Source organism: Brachyhypopomus gauderio, chromosome 3, assembly GCF_052324685.1.
Source record: "Brachyhypopomus gauderio isolate BG-103 chromosome 3, BGAUD_0.2, whole genome shotgun sequence".
Classification (NCBI taxonomy): domain Eukaryota; kingdom Metazoa; phylum Chordata; class Actinopteri; order Gymnotiformes; family Hypopomidae; genus Brachyhypopomus; species Brachyhypopomus gauderio.
Window position 1 is genome coordinate 32097465 of NC_135213.1, and position 15701 is coordinate 32113165.

The 15701-nt window shown below is 44.1% G+C and overlaps 1 protein-coding gene and 1 long non-coding RNA gene across 4 annotated transcripts in view; one reads left to right on the forward strand and one right to left on the reverse strand.

The window, feature by feature from the left end:
* The window catches only part of rhobtb4 (Rho related BTB domain containing 4), a 44573-nt gene extending 29353 nt beyond the window's left edge, over positions 1–15220 (reverse strand). The window contains exon 1 of one of the 3 annotated variants that reach the window (XM_076997647.1): positions 15082–15220. Coding sequence is in view for 1 of the 3 variants with exons in the window: in XM_076997646.1 (XP_076853761.1) it covers positions 224–252 (29 nt within the window). In the remaining 2 variants the exon portion in view is untranslated. Of the gene's footprint in view, positions 1–223; positions 575–2345; positions 2752–15081 lie in introns of those variants that run through there. The other 2 variants (XM_076997648.1, XM_076997646.1) reach the window with 2 other exon arrangements.
* Positions 13486–15395, forward strand: LOC143509188 (uncharacterized). Its single transcript, XR_013129607.1, has 2 exons — positions 13486–14661; positions 15198–15395. It is a non-coding gene; the product is annotated as an uncharacterized LOC143509188 (long non-coding RNA).
* Positions 15396–15701: the final 306 nt, after the last annotated feature.

Below are 15701 nucleotides of genomic sequence, written 5' to 3' on the forward strand. Positions count from 1 at the left end.
AATATTCAGGTACTATACTGAGGAAGCATAGCAACAAACTGTAAGTGGACGGCCATGACAACTGCAAAGAAATAAAAATGAACTCGCGAATGACAAAATATCAAGTTTTAACACTCCACGCAGCGTTGTTTCAGAACGATCTGCATATCCGTAGTACCAGCTGCTTCTAAATCGTGATGTAGAACATGTGAGTCGCTCGCGTGTAAACCTCATTTCGCCCTACCTTCCGACGGATCCAGTATTGACCCACATGCCAGTCCGTTCTTGGTCCGCTCCTCGCTCCCGTTAAACCGGGCGCAGGAGGTCAGGAGGCTTGAAATTATTACGTATTTTGAAGACACCACACTTTTCACGGAGGGCTTGTCCGCTCGGCACTGTTATTATCTTGCGCCTCTCACAAAGGAAGCATCTTCACTCGTGCATTGCTGAACTGACAGAAGTTTTCCAATACCAGGAAGCAGCCTGTAACTCCAACAACTATGTATATTTCTGTTTGAACTCTTTAAATTTGCATTGAAACCTTTCGTTCTGGGGAGGGGAGGGGGGGGTCTCGCATAAATGTTTTTGTTTCTACAGCTGATTTCGCTTACAACACGCCCCTCTAATTTTGCGTCACGCCAACAGAACGCGCCCCGAATGCGTGACGTAAGAGAAGGGGTAACCAATCACGCACGCGCCCGCCCTGTCTAGAGAATCTCTGGGTTTGTTAACCCGTGACGCTCCAGAATCGTCCAGACGCGCGCACACGTAGCAACCCAAAACGCGCCGAATACAAAACGCCATGGTATATTATCCGCATCATAAAGAGCCTAGGAAAAATTAAAAATAAATCACGCGATCATCATTACAATATCGTTAAGTTACACCCGTAGTAGTTTTATTACATCACACGAGATTGCATTTCCTATCTGTACAATTAAACAATGCGGGCCAGCACAATAGAAGAGTGAGCGTTTCACACCAAGAAAGCATTATTGTCGCTTAACAGTCCGATCAAAGACATGAGCCGAATTCTTGTCAAATGTGCATAGGCCTATTCCAGGGTCGGTTTGGTTCTGGTTCGTTTTGTTTGGATTTTCATTTTTGTGTTTTCATGCAGACATCAGGCAGTCTGAGCATTAATGACAGTTCAGGAATGGCAACACAAAACACATTTTGGAATGCAAGAAATATTCTCTAAATCCCACATCTGGAAATTCACTTCTATATAATAATAAGGCGTCAAGCAGCACAGAAGGGACGTGATTAGAGATTGCCCATGACGTATTAGATATTGCCCATCTTGTCTGGCTTTCGAATTTGCCCTCACCCAAAATTAACTGATTTCTGTTGGCTGGCAGAATCAAATTCTATTAATAATTCCTACAAGCACATAAAGAACAAACACATAAATGAGTTAAAACACTGCCTATAAATCACATATTACAGATATGTAAAATGTGCCAGAAGTACTGCAAAATAGTAAATTTAAAGTATTTTTATACCGCCCTTTGTAGGTCTGTACCACAGCATTTTAAACACTGACCTCTACTGGACCATCTAGATAGAATATTCTTAAACTGATTTGCTTATACACAATACACAGACTCATTCAAGTCCACTCCAAAACACTATAAACATGTCACACCAAATACATTTCATTTGTAAATCACATTCTCCACTTCAGATGAAAAAAAAAACTTGAAGAAATCAGTACTGTGGCGGTGGGGGTCAGTGGCGGGGGAGGCACACGCCCCCTCCTCGTTCCCACAGTCAATGCGAGCCTTTCTGCCATCCGTCAGAAGCTCTGTGGGCATGGCCGTGCCAGCACCACAGCAGCGAGCCCAGAGGATCCGATACCCGCCTCCGCCCCCCGGCCCCCGCTAGTGAACCCAGGAAGGAAGGGGGAGACACAGGAAGTGACGGCCGTGGGTCAGCAGACAGAGGCCAACAGCCATGTGTGCAGGGATTTAAAGGCCTGTTATAAAAAAGGGTTAGGGCATGTGGTTTTTTGGTGTGATAAAACTGGGCCATGCAAACGGGGCGGGGGAGGGAGACAAATTAGCCTGCAAGCCTGCGAGCTCCGTCTGGACGGATAAACGCTAAGCCTGGGAACCAATACGAGATGTCTCCTCCCAGCTGGGCTGGGCTTGTCATTGTGCCATGATGTGGACAGCAGGTCACGAACACACACACACACACACAATATTTGCAACATCTGAAAAAAATCTGTCACTAAAGCATGTGTTCATGTGCTCTCTTAAACACAGACTCCCAAACATGTGAGCACGCACACACACGTGAGTACAAAAGACTAGGTATCTATTACATTCACAAATCCCCTCAGCACTTCTTCTGACACAGACCTGACCAGCTACAGGGTCTCCAGGCTCAGAAGGGGCCAGCAGGTTGAAGGCAGGCTTTGGCGGCTAAATCGGGCTCCTGAGATGGCCCGTGTCCAAGATCCCTTGGGCCGCCGCGCTCGACGTGGTTGTGCAGATCCACTCAGCTGGGCAGACCACCCCTGTTCCCTGACCCCAGTCCGGTGCCAGCCTGCATTGACACCACCGCGGTCCAAAGCTGGCCACCCCCTGGGCATCCGGCTGCATGTGTCCAGCTATGCCACCTTAGTCAGGCAGGTCAATGGCGGGTCTGACAGCGTAGCGCAGAGGTCATAAGAAGGCCGAGATACGGGGGAAGGCAAATGTGATCCGCCGAGGTTCTGAGTCAACGGCCCGGCCCATGTGAGTGGACCGTGTGTGTGTGTGTGTGTGTGTGTGTGTGTGTGTGTATGGGGGGGGGGGGGGGGGGGGGGGGGGGGTCACTAGATAAGGTCAAGCAAAACATCAGAGATAAATAGGGGAAAAGAGGAACGGGGCATGTAAATAGGAAATGGCTGCTGACAGAGGAACGACACGGAGGGTGTGGGGGGAGGGGTGTGTGGGGTGGAGCAATGGGTCAGAGAGATGGACAGATGGAAGTGGTGGAGGGAGATTCTGAGGACACACAGAACCCCGAGTCGGTGGGACAGAGGGGGTGTGGAATCCGGGGAACGCGAAGCAGCAGGAGCAAGTATGCAAAAAAACAGGCGACGTGGGGGAGGAGCAAAAGGAGGTGGAGAGGAAGAGAGGAGGAAATTCATGACAAACAATAAAACAATATGCTTGTTTACTCTTGCCATTGTCTGAACATGAGCGGCGCGTTCTGTCTTATCAACACTCCTCTCCACATTCGCCAGGACTGTGTGTCCAGCCAGCCGTCACTGGGCATGATGTCCCCATCGCACTGGTACATGGAAGCTAATCAGAGAGCGATACTTCTCGAAGGAACACAACAACTACAGAGCCACCCTTGCACTGAAGATTATGCTAACTGTGCAATTCAGTGCATTTTACATTTACATTTACATTTACAGCATTTAGCAGACGCTCTTATCCAGAGCGACTTACAAAGTGCAGATTGGCAACGTTTGATTATGTCAGTGTCCATATATATATATATATATATCCCGTCTATATCTTTCTCTCTCCGAGTTGGTCACTGCTATGTCATATAAGCAAGTGGGACGACGCACAGTTTGGATCATTAGTCCTCCTGTGCACCTGACAGGACTAGAGTGCAGTGTGCGGCCCAAATGGGTGTCAGTGCATGTGGTGAAGGACCGGGGCAGATGGTTGTGGAAAAGTTCCTTTGGGCTCGGTGACATGAAGCAGGTGCCCAAGAGCACTGTCAGCACACACACACACGCACACATCCACGGACATGCACACGCACACGCACACACACACACACACACACACACACACACACACACACACACACATCCACGGACATGCACACGCACACGCACACGCACACGCACACACACACAGATACAGATCTGAAACATCTAGCTGCCTCTCTATCTGCATACGCTTAAAGTATCTGTCTCTCTTTCTCTCTCACACACATATGCTCTCTGTCTCCAGAACCCGATCCCCATTTCCTGATGGCATTTTCACCACTACGGCCCAACTCTTCACACCAGGACTGTAGGACCTGCTGCTGTTTATGCACTAATGATCTCACGGTAAGAGGGTGGACAGGTAAGGAGGTGGAGACAGGACACGGGAGGGTGGTGGTACAGTAGGGGTAGCAAACACTTTCATGCTCCCCAGATAACCAACACATTAAGGACCCACTGGAAGCTCCATCAGTACAAGGCAGTTGTTGTCTTTGCCAGCATTGCCAGTCTTTGGCTGAGCTAGAGGATGAGTTCCCGAACTTGAAGATCAGTTGTGATTGGCTCATATTAATTCGTCTTATTGTAAGCATCATGCACGAGACACCAAGATCTGAGGGCTTTAGGGTTCTATTCCTTTTCCATCATCTCCACCCAGGAACCTGCCCGAGGCCAGGGTTCACGCTTACACTTCACACCTTCACCACTGTGAGGCACACATTATCAACTGATGAACCTCAGAAAAGGCATATTAGTCAGTCTTCGCATGAGATTAAACATAAGATTCTTTAGGCACAGGCCAGTAAAGTGAACAGGCTAATCTCATTAGGACTTCAACCAGCTGCTCCGGTACCACGGTGTAATCACAGGACTGCACCCCGGGAGCCCCACATCAGATCACGGCGCCAGCATTTCTCAAGATAGCACCGGGTTTGTCTGCAAAAGAGCTGCAGGGTTTTGCAGATGGCAGAGATCGGATTTTGGATAATGTGATACCATATGACACTCTTAGTATCTATAACAATGAAGAGTTCAGCTTTAGGAAGTCTCTGAGATCAGACACTAAAAGCAACTTTTCAGAAAAGCCGTTAAACTGTGGTACAAGAACACACTGTCATTGATGAGAAGCACCACAGCTATTTCATTGCTAACAGAGCCCCCTTATGTTAAACGTGAGTGAGTGAGTGAGTGAGTGAATTACAAGCCAGATCCATGAGGTGCCTAGCATCTAAAAAAATAATGTGACAGACACAGAAAAAACCATGTCATGATGCCGTGTGAAGTTATTTTCTTCCCATTTTGAAGAACATATATCAAAATGCTTGTCCGGTTTAAGCTGATTTGAGGCCAGCCAAAGGAATATGGGGAAATGGAACTGAACTAGGGAAAACTGAGCATGAATCAGCTGGGACAAACAACATTTTTTGGGGGCACGGACTCATTCATCACTGTCCTGAGGCAGAGGGGTAGGCAGCCCCTGTGGACCGCTGCAGGGCGTTAGCACTTGTGTGCTAGGTGTAGGAATGTCGGTATGTTCCTAAAGTGTCAGAGTGGTGGATAAAACTTCTCTAGCCCTCACACTTTGATGTAAACACTTCAGACTAGAACAGCAGAAGAACTTGAGCTTGGTGCATGACCTAAAGGAGCACAAAGATGTAAGGTAGAGAGGCAGATCATTTATATTCACCCCAAATCACGTACTTAATCATTAAGATGAGCATCATGTTATCTCAGGACTGACTACATGTTGACTAATATCAGAAGGAGTTTTACTATGGCTCAGAAATAATACTTCAAGTATAGTTAATACCCTCCGAGTATAGATTGAACAGATGGTCCTGCGAGTAGGAAGCATCCTCCTAATGAACTCATTTAGCAACTTGACTAGCTCAAAGCATCTTGTATTTTAAAGTGAGGAAGAAAACATACAGAGAGAGAGAGAGAGAGAGAGAGAGAGATGGATGGCACGGATGGTCCGATGAGAGGGTGCAGGATGAAGGGGTGGATTGGGCAAACAGGCTGATCAAATGGAGCTTAGGCCATCGGCACAGCGGGCCGGGCCCGGATCAGGCCGTCCACCTCTGGGGGAACGGCAGAGTGCGGCAGGGCTCCGGGCACAGTCCAGCTTTTCTTCTGGGCTTGCATGGAGCCCACGCGGTGCTCTCTCAAAGGCACACTGTATGTCTGCTCCTCCGCTGGTGACGATCTGACAGGCCAGCGAGCGTTCCTCTAAAGCCCAGAGAGAGCGTGGTGAGACGGGCTCTGGAGGAGGAGAAGGAGACCACTGTTCAGAACCAGGGTCTGGAGTCGTTTCTCCCGCATTCTTTTCTGTGTTGATGGATTTCGGTCTGTCATTGACACCACTGTTCTATCTGTACGCTTGTTTCACTTTCTCTCTGCATGTGTGTGTGTGTGTGTGTGTGTGTGTGTGTGTGTGTGTGTGTGTGTGTATGCATGTCTTGGTGTGTGTCCATGCACTCCCTCTTGAGATAGAGGAAAACAGGAAGGGGCTTTGTTGGAATCACTGTGTAGTGTTGACTGGGTGATGCCGTAACTACTTTGGTATGCCCGTCCATACTCTGTTTAAAAATGTGGAGGCTAAATGTGAGACCAACTACATAAATAGGAACACACTGTCAAACATCAAGACTGCTATGCATGCATACATTTAACATGCACTGAAAAAAAACTCAGTGGCATTAGGTCATAGGTTAAGTACACACACACACAGTCTGGGACATCTCCAAAAAGCAATGGAAAAATCCATACTAGTGTTAGTCCTGTGACTACCACAATGAGTCAGAAGGGGATTATCATTCTCACTGGGGTGATACCCATTTATCAGCTAATTAAAAGAACATGGATAAAAAGCATTGTGCTCTTTGAAGAACAAACTGTTTTCACAGGTTATGTACAGTTCCCCCCCAAACCTCTGAACGTCCCAAGTGACTCTGAAGCTCCAGTAACCCTCTTTTAAGCCCATTTGTGATAGCCAATATAAATCTGTTATATTATGAAATAGTAATCACAATTTTCTCTATTTAGTCATAAAGTCAATGTTTTCCACGTTATGATACTGTAACATGAAAACATTTTCATTTTCTGATTTTAATTGACCTCAAGTGAATTACATGCCTGGAAAAACCATTTTTTCCATTCACTAAAGTGACAAAGCTAAAGGCTGAAAGAAAAAACATTTTGAGGAAAACTCCTTTTTCATCATCTCCCTTTGGACATGATGAGAACGTTCATCCGTGAGAGTGTTAGACATGTGTTTGAGTTAGCTCAGGTAGGACACCTTCAAAAATACAGCTCTTTTTTATAATTACTTATTATAATTGTAATTATATAATGCCTTATTTTATGTTATGAGAGTGAAGCAAAAATATGTCCTAATTTTATACGATTTAAAGTCTTTCGTGATGTGTATTTACCAATTTGTTTTTTTTTTGTTTTTTTTTTTACATTTTGATGAATGGGGTCTGTTGTCTAGGGGTGTATTCAACTAAGGATTTTCATAGTCGAATCTGATTCGTCAGCTTTTCCCTTTAGTCGACTAATAGTCGAATCGGGTTTATTTATTTATTTTTTATTTAGAGCATCTTAAACGGGATCCCGTTCTCATTCAGGACTTTTTTTCTCTTCAAAGTAAAAACCCATAACACTCAGATAAATGAATAAATACGGTAGGTTGGCTTTATTCAGCTTTTATTTATTTACTTACTTATTTTTTATGAAACGTTAGAGAACATTAACCGTCAGTGCGCATTGCGCATATCGAACTGTCAGACAGGCACTGTGCAAAATGTCAAAAATATTTTAAATAAAATATGCCTGCCTGAAAATATTAAAAAATTGACACACAACAGCAAAAATATATAAGGAAAGGTTCAAATAACGGTGTTTAAAAGCAAACAGCAAAAAATGTTTATAGGTTTACTTGCCGAGACGCACCGCGAGAGACGAGACGACACGACCCAAACGACTGAACTGGGTTTTTTTCGCCTTACGCGTTTTAAATGGTATGCCATGTTGGTTGTTGTCGTGCGAAATGAAAGACGTTGATGACATAACTTGCACTTTACTCATCTTTATCTTTTTCAAAATACTTTTGAAGTTTTTTAGTAGCCATTATAATCTCGGTAGATGCTGCGTATTCTGCGTGTTCAGCTCCGCTCGTTTGGATTGTGCAACTGCAGGGTGTGATTTATTAATGTGTAGTAAGGAAGATGCCTATTGTTAATGCGCAAACACCATTTTTAAATATTTATTAACAGAAATTAGGATGATTTTATTTGACAAAAGGCTATATATAACGAAAACAAAGACATTTCATGTAACAACTAATGCTTAGCTGCATCCTTGGGCACCTCCACGCAGTTAGAATGGTACATTCGACTATGACGTTCATAGTCGACTAGGGGGTATAGTCGACTATAGTTGAATCAGCGACTATTGCAGGTCACCCCTACTGTTGTCAATCATATACAATATGATTTTCCACAAAGGCCTATCAATATAACTGTATTGTGGTGGATAAATCTTCACTAGCCCTCACACTTTGATATAAACACTTCAGACTAGAACAGCAGAATAACTTGAGCTTGGTGCATGGCCAACTTTGTAGATTTGCGTAGATTTGTGTAGATTTTTTCACCTGTGTCAGCACCAGTAGACTAACACTAGTAGCTTAATGTTAGAGCCTATATGTAGCCTATATAAAAATAATTAAATGAATTATAAAATATCTTAATATGAAATTGAGAAGCACTATTTCAGGGATCTGGTTTGGCAAGATGCCACCTGCGATATTGGAGTTAGTTAGTAAGGTAAGTTTAGTATATTTAGCAAAAAAATATCCTGGCTTCCAGAAAACATATGGATGAATAACAATTTTGACTTATGGAAAATTGTGATACTGTCACAAATATAACAATATACAACTATGTTTTAATATGGACTTTCCCATTTATCCACCAATAAGAGGAAGAACTTCTGGAGAAATGGAAAAAAATGGTGTGTAGTTATGCTACAATCATGTGACTAAACACACCCGCACATAACTCTTGACACTGAACAATTAAGGTGGCCCAACAAAAACAGTTCCACATAAAGGAGCTAAAATCAGACACAAGCATGAAGGCATGCTGGGAAAACCGGACAAGGCCGTTCCATTGTATGCATGGAGTCTTGTGCTTAATCGCAGCAGCAGTTTGAGCTGCTGGGAGTCCAACACAAACGGCACACAGACAACTCCCAGTATGAAGTAGGCACCCGGGCAGGGAACGACCGAGGCAGCACGTAGGACTTGCGGTTCTGGGCTCTGCTAGTGACTCACATGACGTGTCAGCACAGCTGCAAATGAGTATTATGTTCTTCATGCAAGTATTATCATACTCAAACATCTCTAGTATCCTTTTCCAACAAACATTATTCTGGTCAATTGTGTTGTAACTCCATTTTTCTGGTATTGGGAGAATTTACCACTCCACTGGTGGTCTGCCCTGCGAGCACATACATAGTCTGAAAGCAATTATTTATAATTATTCATACCACACAATTGGTGCAAATAAACTGCCGTTGGTGGTTAATTAAGTCAGGTGAAGGCTACAACAGAACAGTGTGAGTATTCATAAAGTCATACTTTAAATACAGGATGCAACACAAAGTGATTATTTTCTGTATTCGCACAGCTCTGTGTGTGTTCCTCCACACTAACCACACACACCTGTATATGCACAGCCACATATGTGCATTCACACGTGAGCAAACACACACACACACACACACTCACACACACTGTCTCTTTTGCATCTTTAATGTGCACAAGACCATGTTAAAGTTGTTAATGGGACTTCTTAATTCTGGTTTATTGAAACCCACACCTTATGAAAATGTTTTAAATGTCAGCTTCAACAGTCTGGACATGCTCACTCAGCTCCCAAAATTAAGAAGTAACAAACGATTTAATATCAACCAATCAAGCACAGCTGGACTCTAGTACCTTCATCACGTTACCCCAAAACACCCTTAGAATGATGGCAATTTTGAGGTGTTTCAATGGAGATGTTGTCTTCACTCAAACTGTTGATCTTGGATCTGGTTCCTTTCTCTCCCACTGACCTTATGTAAGCTCTCCAAGGCCAAAATGGGATACTTGATCTCAAGCTCAGTCTATTCCCTGAAAGTGTCATACAAGCCGCCCTTCCATGCTGTGTTTCTGGGTCAGTATCAGCTATCAGTATGTAGGGAGACGTGGTACAGTTCTTGAACAAATGACTTTCTGCAGAGGAACAGGCTTCCTCCAAGTAAAAGCCTTTGAATGCAGACAGCCAGAAGATTGGAGATGATACAGAAACACCAAAATCAGCATATACTTTTTAATACTTGTTCCATAACCAAAGATCCATGGCTATAAAGCCTATTTTTTACATGGCAATCAAGAAACTATTGGACATTTTATATACATTAAGAAAATGATTCAGAATATTTACAAGTATTTATCATAACAAGGCTTCATGCCCAAGTGAATTCAGTGAGTGACTGAATTCAGTGCAAGTGCCTTAGACCAAGTTTCAGTCATTTAATTTTATTCCTTTGCTGAATCTTGGAGCACATTACACTTGTAATGGAGAGACTGTAGTGTCATGGTATTTTACACACCAAAGAACATTTTTAAAATCAGCATGCAAGAAGTCACATGCTTAAATTATTACATTCATGACTTCATATTGCCATCAAAACACCCACCCCTTCCCCCAAGCTCATTTTGTCATATGTGGCCCATGGCTAGAGGCAGTGATACAGTAGAACAAACTCATAGCAATCAAGTTTAAACATGCTAACTTTGAGGGGTTGAGTATGGGTTGCACACCTGTTGCTTATAAGTATGCTTTAAGAAGGTCTTCCAGAACTGGTCCCTCCTCAGCAGTAAAAAGCCACAGGAACCAGCCTCAGGGCCATTGGCAGGAAAAATAAATACTGTACATGTTTATTTGTTTGTTAAATGCAAGATCACACCATGTGCAGAATATATGCTCATGGTTTAATGCAAAAGGTTGGTGTTCTGTGAAAGACCAAAGATCTACTGGAAAGATGAAGCCTTGTGACATAACCTGCGACACGTCTGCAGAGCAAAACCAACCCAGAATCCTGCTGTGCCACGTCTGTGCCACGTTCCTTTACAACATAGAGAGCAGGGCCAGCGCCAGGACATATACAGTGGGGGGGGGGGGGGGGGGGTTGTCGGGGTGGTGAATCGATTGATCGCCAGTGGTTGCCCCCACAGCGAACTAGTAACTCATTGAATCATAAATATAGATCAGAGGTAAATAAACGCTGAACCCTGAATAATTGGGTCTTATTATTAAGGGGGCGGGACACTTCGCCTAAGGGGGTGACGCCCCCTTTCACTTTTTATGTGCAAAATACATTTTGAACATAATGTTGACCTGAAGTGACCTCAAGACCACAATTATAATTTTTCCTGGCAGTCACTTTATTAGAACATTTAAACTAGCTTTATTCACACCACATTTTGTCTCTGCAAGAACTTTATCTAAGGAGTGAAGTGTTTTTGAACACTCTCATTCATTCCTGTGCTAGACTGTTTACTGCATAAGGTTAGCTCAGAGTACACGCTGCTTTACACCAACCCAACTCCCTCTCATTACTGCAGCCTACTCTGTCTTTGCTCACATTAGCTAGTTTATGTTTGTGGTCAAAAAATGGTCAGGTCCGAGTTGGGTCTAAACTCCCCTCACCACTTATCATGACAGATAAGGCCACAGCAACACATGCAACTGAACTTTGGCCTTAAATGAAACCTGGTCAAAGTAAGGTTGAAGTTAACATAACTTCTCATCATGTTACTGCAGGAGACACATTAATTACTGCAGGGGTGCATGCAAAAGTCTGCAAATGGTGAAAGGCTACAGGTTTTGACTAAGGAAAATACTTTGGGGGGGGGGGGGGGGGGGGGGGGGGGGGGGAGTAGATTTCAGACGCACACCAGAAACTGCTTCTCAAGGCCTGAGGTCATTGTCCCCAATAGTAATTCAACAGCAAGTTGTGCAATGGACTCCTCTATCTGCACAGTGCCCATGAACCAGAGCACAAACAGGCAGATTCGGAAACACACACACACACACACAGGCTGAACGAGAGAAGTGAGAGAACACAGGCGCGGACAGTAGGAGGAAAGGCAAGTGCGGCTAATGCAGGAAACCTTATCACCAATCAGGCCTCTCCTCGGTTCCAACACCACACCTCCCTATCCTCACACCGCTCAACAACCAAGCACAGACGGGCCTTCTCCCCCAACCCAACTCACCCAGACCGTCACACTGTCTGTGTGTGTGCACAAGCAGCGTGTTGGGAACTACATGCATATTATATTATGATGCAAATATATTACATGCTCTAGATCTTAACCACTATGCAAAAGACAATATATTAACGCGGTTTAACAACTTTGCTAAATTTTTATTGGTGAACGGTTTGAGACAAAAAAATCATAGAATGGGAATTGTTAAATCATGAGGTGCAAAGAAAGCAAATGTTTCCATTGCACGATTTGTGTTGGGGAAAGCTTAACCAGGCTCTTGCAGATTTACCATCCTGTAAAGTTCAACGAACTCCAGAAAATCGCACACCCCATCCAGCTCGTCAGGTTCTTCAAGGACATGTACATACTCAAGCAAGAGGTGTCTGCTTTTCCAACAACAGGGCTGAGCCCCAGTTTCTACAAGATAGCAGGACAGGTATTTGTACCTGCTGTCACAAAACCACACTAATTAGGTTACCTTCTTTGATAAAGAGGTCAACAGAGCAGTGAGATCCAGGAGAGCTGAAACAACACCTACCAAACAGGTGTTTACCACAATGGATTCAGTCGTTGACCTACCATCTGCATCTAGGCTTATTTAGAGTGCGAGTTCAGCAGGATGGTCTCCAGTGGCAGGACTTGGCAGACATCTCCTGAAAGCATGTGGGCATGGCTCGTTTTCAAGAGCCACGGCCTCTGTATTCATGCAGAACATCATCTCGTTTTGACTAATTGCGCTCCATCCTTTGTTAGTGGTTTAAACCCGTTGCTTAATTTAGTTGCAACCCTGAACACACCCAGTTCAACATTCAGAAACTCCTGACACCGATTAGCTGGACCAGAGGGCAAAAACAGATACTGGCTTTTCGGAGTAAAACAATACTGAGAATGGTAGGACGAAAAACGTTCCATCAGAAAGTAGCAACGCCTCAAGGCCTATCTCTCGCCGTCCCCCAATCCACCCCTCCCACCCCCCCGCATTCTTGCCCTCTTTACTGTATCTGCATTGCATCCTGATTCACACTACTGCTCTGCTTTACTTTAGTCTACGTGCAGCTGTAAATGAATCAACTGAGCACCCACAACCCCATCGCACCCCCTCGCTGGGACATGCTCTCCATTGCCCCCCACTACTACCCCCTCTTACCCCATTTTCTTTCCCCATCTCAGTATCACTCGTGGTTTTCTCCCCCCGCCCTTTCTCCCCACCAACGCTGGCCTGCCCCAGTTCTTTTCAAACTGACTTTCCTTTTCCAAAATAACTGTGGGTGTAGCCAAGAAAGAACAGACAGAACAATAGTCCATGCCTGTCTTTCTCAGCTGCTCTTCTGCAGACTAACATGGACTTGGCGGAGAACACCACATGTTCATCCACCCCCTGCCCCCGTGTCTATGCATAAACTGTGTGTGTGTGTGTGTGTGTGTGTGTGTGTGTGTACTTGTAGGACAGTCTCTGGGATTGGGGGGGCAGCGTTTGTTTTTGTGTTTCACACTTGTATGTGTACAGTATGCATTCTTCACTTCGTGGTATTTCCTTGTAAACGAGTGTCTGTGTATACACTCACATGTTTGTGGGTGCATGCAATCCATCTGGGACCCAGGTTGATTGGCATGCTGCTACACCAATCCCTCTTAAGGGATGTGGAATGCAGAGATCAGGTCACCCCTTTCAAGCCCCTGCCTCCCCAGTGCGTTAGGGTATGGAGTTAGGGAGAGAGTGATATTGCTCAACACGGAGAGAATCAGAGTCTTATAAGGTTCCCAGCTGTGCCTCTGCTTCTCTGTGCTCCAGAAGCCTGGAATGTTTGGAGTGCAAGCCTCCGGAAAGCTCGAGTCTCCAACAACAATCTGTCTGTGAAAGGGAGCCTGAAGGGGGCAGAGCAGCCCATCAGGCAAAGCAGCCCATCAGCCAGTGCAGCCCACCAGGAAGCCAGCGCCTCACCCAAGAAGGGAAGCCTTCACATCCATGGGAGATAACCCCTGTGGAAAACTTGCTGAACAGACATCTGGTCTGCGTCTGTATAAAGTGCTGTTAATTTACATTTCAGATCCTCAGTGTTACAGTACAGATCACTGTATATTATTTCATATAGGGATAACTGATATTGTGTCACTGCTGTCTCTAAAAAATCAGAATTTACTTTATAATCTAGTTCAGAGAAGTAAATGGCTATGAATGATGACATAATACTAAAAGGCTGCATTGATCAGAAATGAAGGATTCTACAAAACTGCTATAGTTAGGCAAAGCAAAGTGGACTCTGGCCGGATCCAGAAGTGTGTTTACGCAGCTGTGTTAAGTCACCCGAAAAGCATAATAACATATAGCCTCACTTTGGAGAGTATGACAAAGTCCATCACTGGTTATTTCGCGTGACACACAGGACAAACTCTTCTCTTTCTGTAATACATTTCAATTAGATTTGCCTTACAAGTTTGCACCCACATAAACCTTAGGCGAAGCTCTCCCTCCCAAAATATCGTAAACTATAGTGAGATGCATCGGAGTCCCACATCAAAACACTCCAGTGTGGAGACTGAAATTCGGCATACGACACACCCACTCTTGTTGACACAGTACGCAGACAATTTTATATCACAGATGGCACGTTTTCTACGATTCAAACTGTACAAGGTAACAGAACACATCACATCACATCAATATACTCCACTATCAGCAGTCTACATTTTAATCTAAAGGTTACGATTCACAGAGATAACGACCACAAATGACAGAACGTGGCTAATCTGTAAAGAAAACTACAGTTTTCACACTAGCTTTGGACTAGAAGCATGCACTTCGCATAGAGCGCTTTCACCATCTGGTTAAACATTAAAATATATCCATGAAATATATATATCTCCATGAAATTATGGTTTTAAATGAGTGGCAATCTCTGAAATTCTTTTTCTACTTCAAAGCGCCACTCCGTTATGCAACAGACACACGTGTGGACTGGACCACCAAAACGTAATGAGTCCAATTACGCAACGAGACCTGAAACTTGGTCAAAAGTTAGATTCAGACTGTTGCTTAACTCAGAGCAAAACCTACCTTCAATATAATGTTTTCGGGAGTAATTGTTCTTCGCGACACGTTTGGGCTGCTTGCTCTGTTCAGAAACAACTCAGGGTTTTTTGTTGTTGTTGTTTGTTTTCTCTTCTATGAAGATGAAGCGCTAGAAAACTTTCCTTTAGAGATTCCGCTCACAGCTCGTCGAGGAACCACAGTTTCAGGACACCAGCCCATCATTTCATCAGCATTCTGAAGATCCCGAAGACGGTCCCAAGATTTCTGGCTCCGGTTCGGGGAGGTCAGCACAAATGTCTCTGGAAAGTGAAGACGCCAGGAAGAATGCAGTACTACAATTTTGCAAAAAGGACTACAAGAATTCACAAAGGGGTGTTTATTGTGCGTCTGGTCCTCCGCTGCTGATGCGAGTTGCGTTGTCCCATTCGCTGCTGCTGTTAAAGAGATTTGTGGAGTTAGTGCTTCAACTTTTAAATACGTATTGCATTTCCAGATATTTCGTGTATACGCATCTCTTAAAAAATAGCTAAATCAAAATAAAGATAGCTGGTTGGCTCGTTTATTTATTTATTTATTTATTTATTTATATGTGCATTTATTTGAAATTAAGTGATATTGATAAGTGGTCCCCTGTTTGTCGCTGT